A 13,974-nucleotide genomic window follows, 5' to 3' on the forward strand; every position below is an offset into this window, starting at 1 on the left:
TTCTGGTACTTTCATCCTAAGATATTTTATCAGTACAACCTGAATTGGAAGGTCATTCAGCTTTCTTCTATTATAAGCAAATTCTCCCTCTGACTGTGAAGAATTCAGAATGGCTAGAGGCATTATTGACTACATGCTTACTGTTAAGTTACAGAGAGTCTGAACAACCATTGAGCACTAAATGGAGGCAGCATTCTGAGAAAATACTTTAACCCAGGCTTACTGACTTCCACACCTATGTTCTTTCCACAAATCAAGTTGCCTCAATTCAGTTTAGCAAGTTTGTATCAAGTATCCCCTATGGGCAAAATGCTAGACTAGGTACAGTGAGAAGATAGAAATTGGATAAGATACAGTCCTTTCTCTCAGAAAGATACCATGTAGACACCAACAAATGACAAATAATTAATTATATAAGCAAAATTATGACATGCTCTTTGAGAAAGGTGCAAGGAACTATGTAACTGTAAGAATGAGGCAAATTGGCTATGACTTAGGTGGGATGGTAATGATAATGAGTGGCTCTTAGAAGAGCTTTGTAAGGATTTGAGTGTTTGATAGGTGGAGGTAAAAGCAAAGGGGTCCAGGCATAGGAGTAGCACAAGGAAAAGCGCAGAGTGGCTTCGGGAATGAGGCAGGTACAATATTGCTGGGAAGGTCAGAGGCAGAGAACTTTGAATGACTGATGTCTGACTGGGGGGATGTTGTCTTTGTTGTTCATTTCAGCGATGGCCGGGTCAAATATACCTTGAACAAGAACAGTCTGAAAGTTGAGATTCCTTTGCCTTTTGGTGGCAAATCCTCCAGAGATCTAAAGATGTTAGAGACTGTTAGGACACCAGCCCTCCACTTCACGTCTGTGGATTTCCATCTGCCATCTCGAGAGTTCCAAGTCCCTACTTTTACCATTCCCAAGTTGTATCAACTGCAGGTGCCTCTCCTGGGTGTTCTAGACCTATCCGCAAATGTCTACAGCAACTTGTACAACTGGTCCGCCTCCTACACTGGTGGCAACACCAGCACAGACCATTTCAGCCTTCAGGCTCGTTACCACATGAAGGCTGACTCTGTGGTTGACCTGCTTTCCTACAATGTGCAAGGTGAGCTATGCTCAGGTAAAGGATGCACAGGGCTAGTTCATGGCAGGCTCTAAGAGGAGAGCCTCCTCCAGGGAGGAAAGGACTTTGGCTTTCTAGCAGATAATCATCCTTGCTACTTGGAAGTCTTTTAAATCTTTTATTTTATTCAACAAATAGAAATATTTATTAAACATATCACATGTATTAAATATTCTAGTAGGCAGTAACAGAAAGTAGATAAGCCAGCAATTACAATTCAGTGTGAGAGGTGCTATGATAGAGTGTAGCATATAAGTATAAGGTAGAGTAGAAGCACTCAGCAAGGGAACCTAAACAAAGCCTGTGGTGGTCAGGCAAGGCTTCCTGGAGGAATGCCTTTTGCTATCAGATTTTATGTTTGCATTACAGGTGGAGGAGTCTATTGCACAACTGGCCCAGAAAAATGGGACTTTATTATTGAAAGACTTTCACACAGAGATTGCTCTGGAAATGTATTGCTTAATTTAACTAATGTCTTTTCATTTTTATGTTAGGATCTGGAGAAGCAACATATGACCACAAGAATACGCTCACACTATCATGTGGTGGATCTCTACGCCACAAATTTCTAGATTCGAATATCAAATTCAGTCATGTAGAAAAACTTGGAAACAATCCAGTCTCAAAAGGTTTACTAATATTCGATGCATCTAGTTCCTGGGGACCACAGATGTCTGCTTCAGTTCATTTGGACTCAAAAAAGGAACAGGATTTGTTTGTCAAAGAAGTCAAGATTGATGGGCAGTTCAGAGTCTCTTCATTCTATGCTAAAGGCACATATGGCCTGTCTTGTCAGAGGGATCCTAATACTGGCCGGCTCAACGGAGAGTCCAACCTGAGATTTAACTCCTCCTACCTCCAAGGCACCAACCAGATAACAGGAAGATATGAAGATGGAACCCTCTCCCTGATCTCCACCTCTGATCTGCAAAGTGGCATCATTAAAAATACTGCTTCCCTGAAGTACGAGAACTACGAGCTGACTTTAAAATCTGACACCAATGGGAAGTATGAGAACTTTGCCACTTCTAACAAGATGGATATGACCTTCTCTAAGCAAAATGCACTGCTGCGTTCTGAATATCAGGCCGATTACGAGTCATTGAGGTTCTTCAGCCTGCTTTCTGGATCACTAAATTCCCATGGTCTTGAGTTAAATGCTGACATCTTGGGCACTGACAAAATTAACAGTGGCGCTCACAAGGCAACACTAAGGATTGGCCAAGATGGAGTATCTACCAGTGCAACGACCAACTTGAAGTATAGTCCCCTGGTGCTGGAGAATGAGCTGAATGCAGAGATTGGCCTCTCTGGGGCGTCTATGAAATTAACAACAAATGGCCGCTTCAGGGAACACAATGCAAAATTCAGTCTAGATGGGAAAGCCGCCCTCACAGAGCTATCACTGGGAAGTGCTTATCAGGCCATGATTCTGGGTGTTGACAGCAAAAACATTTTCAACTTCAAGATCAGTCAAGAAGGACTTAAGCTCTCAAATGACATGATGGGCTCATATGCCGAAATGAAATTTGACCACACAAACAGTCTGAACATTGCAGGCTTATCACTGGACTTCTCTTCAAAACTTGAGAACATTTACAGCTCTGACAAGTTTTATAAGCAAACTTTTAATTTACAGCTACAGCCCTATTCTCTGGTAACGACTTTAAACAATGACCTGAAATACAATGCTCTGGATCTGACCAACAATGGGAAACTACGGCTAGAACCCCTGAAGCTGCATATGGCTGGTAATCTAAAAGGAGCCTACCAAAATAATGAAATAAAACACATCTATACCATCTCTTCTGCTGCCTTATCAGCAAGCTACAAAGCAGACACTGTTGCTAAGGTTCAGGGTGTGGAGTTTAGCCATCGGCTCAACACAGACATCGCTGGGCTGGCTTCAGCCATTGACATTAGCACAAACTATAATTCAGACTCATTGCATTTCAGCAATGTCTTCCATTCTGTAATGGCTCCATTTACCATGACCATTGATACACATACAAATGGCAACGGGAAACTTGTTCTCTGGGGAGAACATACTGGGCAGCTGTATAGCAAATTCCTGTTGAAAGCAGAACCTCTGGCATTCACTTTCTCTCATGATTACAAAGGCTCCACGAGTCATCATCTCATGTCTAGGAAAAGCATCAGTACATCTCTTGAACACAAAGTCAGTGCCCTACTTACTCCAGCTGAGCAGACAGGCACCTGGAAACTCAAGACCCAATTTAACAACAATGAATACAGCCAGGACTTGGATGCTTACAACACTAAAGACAAAATTGGTGTGGAGCTTAGTGGACGAGCTCTGGCTGACCTCACTCTACTAGACTACCCAATTGAAGTGCCACTTTTACTCAGTGAGCCCGTCAATGTCATTGATGCTTTAGAGATGAGAGATGCTGTTGAAAAGCCCCAAGAATTTACAATTGTTGCTTTTGTAAAGTATGATAAAAACCAAGATGTTCACACCATTAACCTCCCATTTTTTGAGACCTTGCAAGAATATTTTGAGAGGAATCAACGAACTATTATAGTTGTACTGGAAAACATGCAGAGACACCTGAAGCGCATCAATATTGATCAATTTGTAAGAAAATACAGAGCAGCCCTGGGAAAACTCCCACAGCAAGCTAATGATTATCTGAATTCATTCAATTGGGAGAGACAAGTTTCACGTGCCAAGGAGAAACTGACTGCTCTTACAAAAAAGTATAGAATTACAGAAAATGATATACAAATTGCATTAGATGACGCCAAAATCAACTTTAATGAAAAACTATCTCAACTTCAGACATATATGATACAATTTGATCAGTATATTAAAGATAATTATGATTTACATGATTTGAAAATAGCTATTGCTAATATTATTGATCAAATCATTGAAAAATTAAAAAGTCTTGATGAGCACTATCATATCCGTGTAAATTTAGTAAAAACAATCCATGATCTACATTTGTTTATTGAAAGTATAGATTTTAACAAAATTGAAAGTAGTACTGCATCCTGGATTCAAAATGTGGATACTAAGTACCAAATCAGAATCCGGATACAAGAAAAACTGCAGCAGCTTAAGAGACACATACAGAATATAGACATCCAGCACCTAGCTGGAAAGTTAAAACATCACATTGAGGCTATTGATGTTAGAGTGCTTTTAGATCAACTGGGAACTACAATTTCATTTGAAAGAATAAATGATGTTCTTGAGTATGTCAAACACTTCGTTATAAATCTTATTGGGGATTTTGAAGTAGCTGAGAAAATCAATGCCTTCAGAGCCAAAGTCCATGAGTTAATTGAGAGGTATGAAGTAGACCAACAAATCCAGGTTTTAATGGATAAATTAGTAGAGCTGGCCCACCAGTATAAGTTGAAGGAGACTATTCAGAAGCTAAGCAATGTCCTACAACAAGTTAAGATAAAAGATTACTTTGAGAAATTGGTTGGATTTATTGATGATGCTGTCAAGCAACTTGATGAACTATCTTTTAAAACATTCATTGAAGATGTAAACAAATTCCTTGACATGTTGATAAAGAAATTAAAGTCATTTGATTACCACCAGTTTGTAGATGAAACCAATAACAAAATCCGTGAGCTGACTCAGAGACTCAATGGTGAAATTCAGGCTCTGGAACTACCACAAAAAGCTGAAGCATTAAAACTGTTTTTACAGGAAACCAAGGCCACAGTCGCAATGTATCTGGAAAGCCTACAGGACACCAAAATAACCTTAATCATCGATTGGTTACAGGATGCTTTAAGTTCAGCATCTTTGGCTCACATGAAGGCCAAATTCCGAGAGACCCTAGAAGATACACGAGACCGAATATATCAAATGGACATTGAGCAGGAACTTCAACGATACCTGTCTCTGGTAGGCCAGGTTTATAGCACACTTGTCACTTACATTTCTGATTGGTGGACTCTTGCTGCTAAGAACCTTACTGACTTTGCAGAGCAGTATTCTATCCAAGATTGGGCTAAACATGTGAAAGCATTGGTAGAGCAAGGGTTCACTGTTCCTGAAATCAAGACCATCCTTGGGACCATGCCTGCCTTCGAAGTCAGTCTTCAGGCTCTTCAGAAAGCTACCTTCCAGACACCTGATTTCATAGTCCCCCTAACAGATTTGAGGATTCCATCAGTTCAGATAAACTTCAAAGAGTTAAAAGATATAAAAATCCCATCCAGGTTTTCCACACCAGAATTTACCATCCTTAACACCTTCCACATTCCTTCCTTTACAATTGACTTTGTAGAAATAAAAGTAAAGATCATCAGAACCATTGACCAGATGCTGAACAGTGAGCTGCAGTGGCCTGTTCCAGAAGTATATCTCAGGGATCTGAAGGTGGAGGACATTCCTCTAGCGAGAATCACCCTGCCAGACTTCCATTTACCAGAAATCGCAATTCCAGAATTTGTAATCCCAAATCTCAACCTTAATGATTTTCAAGTTCCTGACCTTCACATACCAGAATTCCAGCTTCCCCACATCTCACACACAATTGAAGTACCTACTTTTGGCAAGCTGTATAGTATTTTGAAAATCCAATCACCTCTTTTCACATTAGATGCAAATGCTGACATAGGGAATGGAACCACTTCAGCAAATGAAGCAGGTATTGCAGCTTCCATCACTGCCAAAGGAGAGTCCAAATTAGAAGTTCTCAATTTTGATTTTCAAGCAAATGCACAACTCTCAAACCCTAAGATTAATCCTCTGGCTCTGAAGGAGTTCGTAAAGTTCTCCAGCAAGTACCTGAGAACAGAGCATGGGAGTGAAATGCTGTTTTTTGGAAATGCTATTGAGGGAAAATCAAACACAGTGGCAAGTTTACACACGGAAAAAAATACACTGGAGCTTAGTAATGAAGTGATTGTCAAGATAAACAATCAGCTTACCCTGGATAGCAACACTAAGTACTTCCACAAATTGAACATCCCCAAACTGGACTTCTCTAGTCAGGCTGACCTGCACAATGAGATCAAGACACTGTTGGAAGCTGGCCACATAGCATGGACTTCTTCTGGAAAAGGGTCATGGAAATGGGCCTGCCCCAGATTCTCAGATGAGGGAACACATGAATCACAAATTAGTTTCACCATAGAAGGACCCCTCACTTCCTTCGGACTGTCCAATAAGATCAATAGCAAGCACCTAAGAGTAAACCAAAACTTGGTTTATGAATCTGGCTCCCTCAACTTTTCTAAACTTGAAATTCAATCACAAGTTGATTCCCAGCATGTGGGCCACAGTGTTCTAACTGCTAAAGGCACGGCACTTTTTGGAGAAGGGAAGGCAGAGTTTACTGGGAGGCATGATGCTCATTTAAATGGAAAGGTTATTGGAACTTTGAAAAATTCTCTTTTCTTTTCAGCCCAGCCATTTGAGATCACGACATCCACAAACAATGAAGGGAATTTGAAAGTTAGTTTTCCATTAAGGTTAACAGGGAAGATAGACTTCCTGAATAACTATGCACTGTTTCTGAGTCCCAGTGCCCAGCAAGCGAGTTGGCAAGTAAGTACTAGGTTCAATCAGTATAAGTACAACCAAAATTTCTCTGCTGGAAACAACAAGAACATTATGGAGGCCCACATAGGAATAAATGGAGAAGCAAATCTGGATTTCTTAAACATTCCTTTAACAATTCCTGAAATGCCTCTGCCTTACACAACAATCACAACTCCTCCACTGAAAGATTTCTCTCTATGGGAAAAAACAGGCTTGAAGGAATTCTTGAAAACAACAAAGCAATCATTTGATTTAAGTGTAAAAGCTCAGTATAAGAAAAACACACACAGGCATTCCATCACAAATCCTTTGGCTGTGCTTTATGAGTTTACCAGTCAGAACATCAAATCCTTTGACAAGCATTTTGAAAAAGCCAGAAACAATGCATTAGGTTTTGTCACCAAATCCTATAATGATGCAAAAATTAAGTTTGATAAGTACAAAGCTGAAAAATCTCATGACGAGCTCCCCAGGACCTTTCAAATTCCTGGATACACTGTTCCAGTTGTCAATGTTGAAGTGTCTCCATTCACTGTAGAGATGTCGGCATTTGGCTATGGGATTCCAAAAGCAGTCAGCATGCCTAGTTTCACCATCCTAGGTTCTAACATCCGTGTGCCTTCATACACATTAATCCTGCCATCCTTAGAACTGCCAGTCCTTCAAGTCCCTAGAAATCTCAAGCTTTCTCTTCCAGATTTCAAGGAATTGTGTACCATAAGCCATATTTTTATTCCTGCCATGGGCAATATTACCTTTGATTTCTCCTTTAAATCAAGTGTCATCTCACTGAATACCAATGCTGAAGTTTTTAACCAATCAGATATTGTTGCTCATCTCCTTTCTTCATCTTCATCTGTCATTGATGTACTGCAGTACAAATTAGAGGGCACCACAAGATTGACAAGAAAAAGGGGATTGAAGTTAGCCACAGCTCTGTCTCTGAGCAACAAATTTGTGGAGGGTAGTCATAACAGTACTGTGAGCTTAACCAAGAAAAATATGGAAGCGTCAGTGGCAACAACCGCAAAAGTCCAAATTCCAATTTTGAGAATTAATTTCAAGCAAGAACTTAATGGAAATACCAAGTCAAAACCTACTGTCTCTTCCTCCATGGAATTTAAGTATGATTTCAATTCTTCAATGCTGTACTCTACCGCTAAAGGGGCAGTTGACCATAAGCTGATCTTGGAAAGCCTCACCTCTTACTTTTCCATTGAGTCATCTACCAAAGGGGATGTCAAGGGTTCAGTTCTTTCACGGGATTACTCAGGAACTATTGCCAGTGAGGCCAACACTTACTTGAATTCCAAAAGCACACGGTCTTCAGTGAAGCTGCAAGGCACTTCCAAAATTGATGATATCTGGAACCTTGACGTAAAAGAAAATTTTGCTGGAGAAGCCACTCTCCAACGCATATATTCCCTCTGGGAGCACAGTATGAAAAATCACTTAAAGCTAGAGGGCCTCTTTTTCACAAATGGAGAACATACAAGCAAAGCCACCCTGGAACTCTCTCCATGGGAAATGTCAGCTTTTGTTCAGGTCCATGCAAGTCAGCCCAATTCCTTCCTTGATATCCCCCACCTTGGCCAGGAAGTGGCCCTGAATGCTAACACTAAGAACCAGAAGATCAGATGGAAAAATGAAGTCCGGGTTCATTCTGGGTCTTTCCAGAACCATGTTGAGCTTTCCAATGACCAAGAAAAGGCACACCTTGACATTGCAGGATCCTTAGAAGGACACCTAAGGTTCCTCAAAAATATCATCCTACCAGTCTATGGCAAGAGCTTATGGGACTTCCTAAAGCTGGATGTAACCACCAGCATTGGTAGGAGGCAGCATCTTCGTGTTTCAACTGCCTTTGTGTACACCAAAAACCCCAATGGCTATTCATTCTCCATCCCTGTAAAAGTTTTGGCTGATGAATTCATTATTCCTGGACTGAAACTAAATGATCTAAATTCAGTTCTTGTCATGCCTACATTCCATGTCCCATTTACAGATCTTCAGGTTCCATCCTACAAACTTGACTTCAGAGAAATAAAAATCTATAAGAAGCTGAGAACTTCATCATTTGCCCTCAACCTACCAGCACTCCCTGAGGTAAAATTCCCTGAAGTTGATGTGTTAACAAAATATTCTCAACCAGAAGACTCCTTGATTCCCTTTTTTGAGATAACCATGCCTGAATCTCAGTTAAATGTGTCCCAGTTCACGCTTCCAAAAAGTGTTTCAGTTGGCAGTGCTGTTTTGGATCTAAATGTGGTAGCCAACAAGATCGCAGACTTTGAGTTGCCCACCATCATCATGCCTGAGCAGACTATTGAGATTCCCTCCATTAAGTTCTCTGTACCTGCTGGAATTTTCATTCCTTCCTTTCAAGCACTGACTGCACGCTTTGAGGTAGACTCTCCCCTGTATAATGCCACTTGGCGTGCCAGTTTGAAAAACAAAGCAGATCATGTCGAAACAGTCCTGGATTCCACGTGCAGCTCAACCATGCAGTTCCTGGAATATAAACTAAATGGTAAGAAATATCCTGCCTCCTCTCCTAGATACTGCATATTTTCAATGAGAGTTATGAGTAAATAATTACGTATTTAGTTGTGAGTAGATGTACAATTACTCAATATCACAAAATTTTAAGAAAGGAGATACATGTGTACCCTACATGTAAAAACCAAACTGTAGAAAATCTAGTGCCATTCAAGGCAAACAGCTTTAAAGAAAATTAATTTTTATGTAATTATTTTAGGACTAACAATGTCTTTTAGCAATTTATTTTGAAACAACTATGAGCTGTACATTGCATATTTTAAACATAAGTGAAGTATCTGGTAAGATAAAATTCTCCCAGTTTTCACAATGAAAACATCTATGTTTTATTGTTATGAATCTAATAAAATATAAAATCTCCCCTATACAGTTGTGGGAACACACAGAATCGAAGATGGTATGTTAGCCTCTAAGACTAAAGGAACATTTGCACACCATGACTTCAGTGCAGAATATGAAGAAGATGGCAAATACAAAGGACTTCGGTATGGAGCTTTTATTGAAACTTTCTCCCTTTTGAAAACTCATTGTGATTTTCATCATCTCCATACCCCTTTCGTGATGGTTCATCTGTTTTTCTGCTTTCAGAGAATGGGAAAGAAAAGTGCACCTCGATATCAAAAGCCCAGCATTCACTGATCTCCATCTGCGCTACCAGAAAGACAAGAAAGGCATCTCCACCTCAGCAGCCTCCCCAGCCATAGGTACCATGGGCATGGATGTGGATTTTTCCAAATGGAACATCTACTACAGCCCTCAGGTAAATACCACCTAATGAGTGACACGCCTCCAAGAGAGAGTGGAGAATTGGGGCAGATACATTTAATTCAAGACCAAATATTCATTCAGTGATACCCCAAACTAGGTGAAAGACAGACGGTAAGCAACTTCTTCTCTGAGGAAATATTCTCTAGAAAGTATTACAATGAGTCCTTGATTGATTTAAATTTTTAGATGCACACATTACATCCTATCAGCACTGTTATTTATTAATTCTGGACAAATCCAGAAAGATGAGGGTTATACCTCATCATCTAAATCATAGGAAAGCTCAGCCATATGCAGGGTCTGTTTTTCAGAGAGTGGTGGTCTCTGAAGTATTTAAAACCTTAGAATTCTTCCCCACAATAGAATTGCTAGATGAGATACATCAAACTCCTCTCATGTCATTTACAAGCTCTGCCAGGGCCAAATCAAGGGTGACGTTACTAGAGGGGAAGACTAAACATGGTTCTATTACTGTTACTAAAAGTTTGTCATAGGCTTGGAGAATGCGTACTGATATTGGGATTCTGGGTCTCTGCAGGGTGGGCTCCAACTTGCCTTTTTTGCTACTTCTTCTTTCCCTATCTGTCATTTCCTGACTCTTCTCTCTCCTTTCTCTTCCCCCTCCTCCTCCTCTTCCAGTTTTCAGTCCCAGGAAGGTTTTAATGTTAAGTGTCACAGTGTAAATGCCAAACACTAAGCATTTTTTTTTTATCCTTTCTGGGGCATGTGATAAAGAGAAATTAACAACAGTAGACTTATTTAACCATAAAACAAACACACGAACGGACATATGAAAGATAAATCCCTTTCAGTATATGAAAGATTCTCTGATCTTTATTTTTAACTGCTAATGAAGTTTTAGTGTACTATATTATGTAATCGGAGTAATTGAAAACATGTTTTTTTTTTTTTTTTTTTTTTTTCCTACATTTAGTCCTCTCCAGATAAAAAACTCACCATATTCAAAACTGAGTTGAGGTTCCGGGAATCTGATGAGGAAATTCAGATCAAAGTTAATTGGGAAGAGGAGGCAGCTTCTGGCTTGCTAACCTCTCTGAAAGACAACGTGCCTAAGGCCACAGGGGCCCTTTATGATTATGTCAACAAGTACCACTGGGAACACACAGGGCTCACCCTGAGAGAAGCGTCTTCAAAGCTGAGAAGAAATCTGCAGAACAATGCTGAATGGGTTTATCAAGGGGCCATTAGGCAAATTGATGATATCGACCTGCGGTTCCAGAAAGCAGCCAGTGGCACCACTGGGACCTACCAAAAGTGGAAGGACAAGGCCCAGAATCTGTACCAAGAACTGTTGACTCAGGAAGGCCAAACTAGTTTCCAGGGACTCAAGGATAAGGTGTTTGATGGCTTGGTACGAGTTACTCAAGAATTCCATACGAAAGTCAAGCATCTGATTGACTCACTCATTGATTTTCTGAACTTCCCCAGATTCCAGTTCCCGGGGAAACCTGGGACATACACTGGAGAGGAACTTTGCACTATGTTCATAAGGGAGGTGGGTATGGTACTGTCCCAGGTATGTTTGAAAGTCCATAATGGTTCAGAAATACTGTTTTCCTATTTCCAAGACCTAGTGATTACACTTCCTTTTGAGTTAAGGAGACATAAACTAATAGATGTAATCTCAATGTGTAGGGAATGGTTGAAAGTTTTATCAGAAGAAGCCCAAGAGGTATTTAAAGACATTCAGTCTCTCAAGACCACAGAGGTGCTACGTAATCTTCAGGACATTTTGCAATTCATTTTCCAACTAATAGAAGGTAACATTAAAGAGCTGAAAGAGATGAAATTTACTCATCTTATTAATTATATCCAAGATGGGATCAACACAATTTTCAATGATTATATCCCATATGTTTTTAAATTGTTGAAAGAAAACCTATGCCTTAATCTTCATAAGTTCAATGAATTTATTCAAAACGAGCTTCAGGGAGCTTCTCAAGAGTTACAGCAGATCCATCAATACATTATGGCCCTTCGTGAAGAATATTTTGATCCAAGTGTAGTCGGCTGGACAGTGAAATATTATGAACTTGAAGAAAAGATAGTCAGGCTGATCAAGAACCTGTTAGTTGCTCTTAAGGACTTCCATTCTGAATATATTGTCAGTGCCTCTGACTTTACTTCCCAACTCTCAAGTCAAGTTGAGCAATTTCTGCACAGAAATATTCAGGAATATCTTAGCATCCTTACCGATCCAGATGGAAAAGGGAAAGAGAAGATTGCAGAGCTTTCTACCACTGCTCAGGAAATAATTAAAAGCCAGGCCATTGCGATGAAGGAAATAATTTCTGATTACCATCAGCAGTTCAGATATAAACTGCAAGATTTTTCAGACCAACTCTCTGATTACTATGAAAAATTTATTGCTGAATCCAAAAGATTGATTGACCTGTCCATTCAAAACTACCACACATTTTTGATATACATCATGGAGTTACTGAAAAAGCTGCAATCAACCACAGTCATGAACTCCTACGTGAAGCTTGCTCCAGGAGAACTTACTATCATCCTCTAATTTTTTAAAAGCAATCTTCATTTATCCTTCTGTTCCAATTGAACTTTCACAAAGCACAGAAAAAATTCAAACTGCCTATATTGATAAAACCATACAGTGAGCCAGCCCTGCAGTAGGCAGTAGGCTACAAGCAGAAATACATATGAATTGGACCTGCACCAAAGCTGGCACCAGGGCTCTGAAGGTCTCTGAACTCAGAAGGATGGCATTTTTTGCAAGTTAAAGAAAATCAGGATCTGAGTTATTTTGCTAAACTTGGGGGAGGAGGAACAAATAAATGGAGTCTTTATTGTGTATCATACCACTCAATGTGGCTCACTTGTATTGAAAGACAGTGAAATGAGGGCATTGACGCAAATGTTCGGGCACAGCAAAACCTCTAGAACATATAGTGTGATTTAAGTTACAGAATAAAAATGGAAACGGAGAAACTGTGGAGGGAAATATTTTGCAAAAATATTTTAAAAGATGAGGTAATTGTCTTTTTTATAATTAAATACTTTATAATTCAATATTTTATGAATAGTTAAAAAGATGAGAGAAAAATTTAAAAGATGTGGTAATTGATCTCAGGAATTGTATTTGCCAAGTGAGAAGGAAAAAATATTCACAAAGACTTGTACATACTTTGATCCTGAGGAACACCTCTGGTGTCTTCATGTGCCGCATAGTCTTCCTCACTGACAGTGCCTTTGCAAGGCAAGGCTCTTGGGTAGGCCTTGAGATGAAACAACAGGTCCTTTATTTCACTCAGCCTGCCAGGAGTGGAGAAGGAATGGCTAGGAAGTCCTAGCCCCAAGGGCTTCATGGCAATAAGGACCCCAGATGTCTCCCTGGGGCTCTGCCAGGATCCATTCAAGGCAAAGAAAGTATGATTGGGAGAGGAGGGGTGGAGATGTAGATTCCTAACAATTCTGCCACACGGCATACATGTATGCTCTTTAAGCTCCTAAGCACCCTTATTTTTCCAAATGTAATATCCAACAATCCCAAGTGTAATAAAAACCCAAGGGTTTCTCCTGCCATATCCACTCACTTCAAACTCTGATTTTAAACATTGGAAATGTCCAGTCAGAGCCTCCAAGCTGAGCTCCAGAAAGAGAAAGCTGCAAAAAACCTGTGCGACAAAACTTGCACTCATATCACTGACAAGGGTAGATACAAAACAGCACATTCTTTTCCATGACATTGAAGAGCAAAGGGAGAGTGTAACTTGGGGGCAATAAGAAATCAGAGGTCACCACCTCCCAAATCCTACGTGAGGTCTGTTTGGAAAAGACCTCCTTTTTTAATTCAAAAATACTTCAGCCTCCACCATTCTTTCATAAAGCTTCACATTCTCTTGGTGAAGCCCACTGTTAAAATGCACAGGCATTACCTGGAAAAGGAAACACATCGCCTTAACAATATTCTTGTGTACTGAACTGAAGAGCGAGAAAGAGTCTAGGGAGCTA

The 13,974-nt window shown here is 40.0% G+C and overlaps 1 protein-coding gene across 1 annotated transcript in view; it reads left to right on the plus strand.

Moving 5' to 3' along the window:
* Positions 1-12,951, plus strand: part of APOB (apolipoprotein B) — a 42,191-nt gene extending 29,240 nt beyond the window's left edge. The window contains exons 25-29 of the mRNA XM_001097500.5: positions 727-1,100; positions 1,613-9,184; positions 9,584-9,698; positions 9,802-9,973; positions 10,916-12,951. Coding sequence (XP_001097500.4) covers positions 727-1,100; positions 1,613-9,184; positions 9,584-9,698; positions 9,802-9,973; positions 10,916-12,520 — 9,838 coding nt within the window. The 3' untranslated portion in view covers positions 12,521-12,951. The remainder of the gene's footprint in view (positions 1-726; positions 1,101-1,612; positions 9,185-9,583; positions 9,699-9,801; positions 9,974-10,915) is intronic.
* Positions 12,952-13,974: the final 1,023 nt, after the last annotated feature.

The sequence above is a fragment of the Macaca mulatta genome, chromosome 13 (genome assembly GCF_049350105.2).
Source record: "Macaca mulatta isolate MMU2019108-1 chromosome 13, T2T-MMU8v2.0, whole genome shotgun sequence".
Lineage (NCBI taxonomy): Eukaryota > Metazoa > Chordata > Mammalia > Primates > Cercopithecidae > Macaca > Macaca mulatta.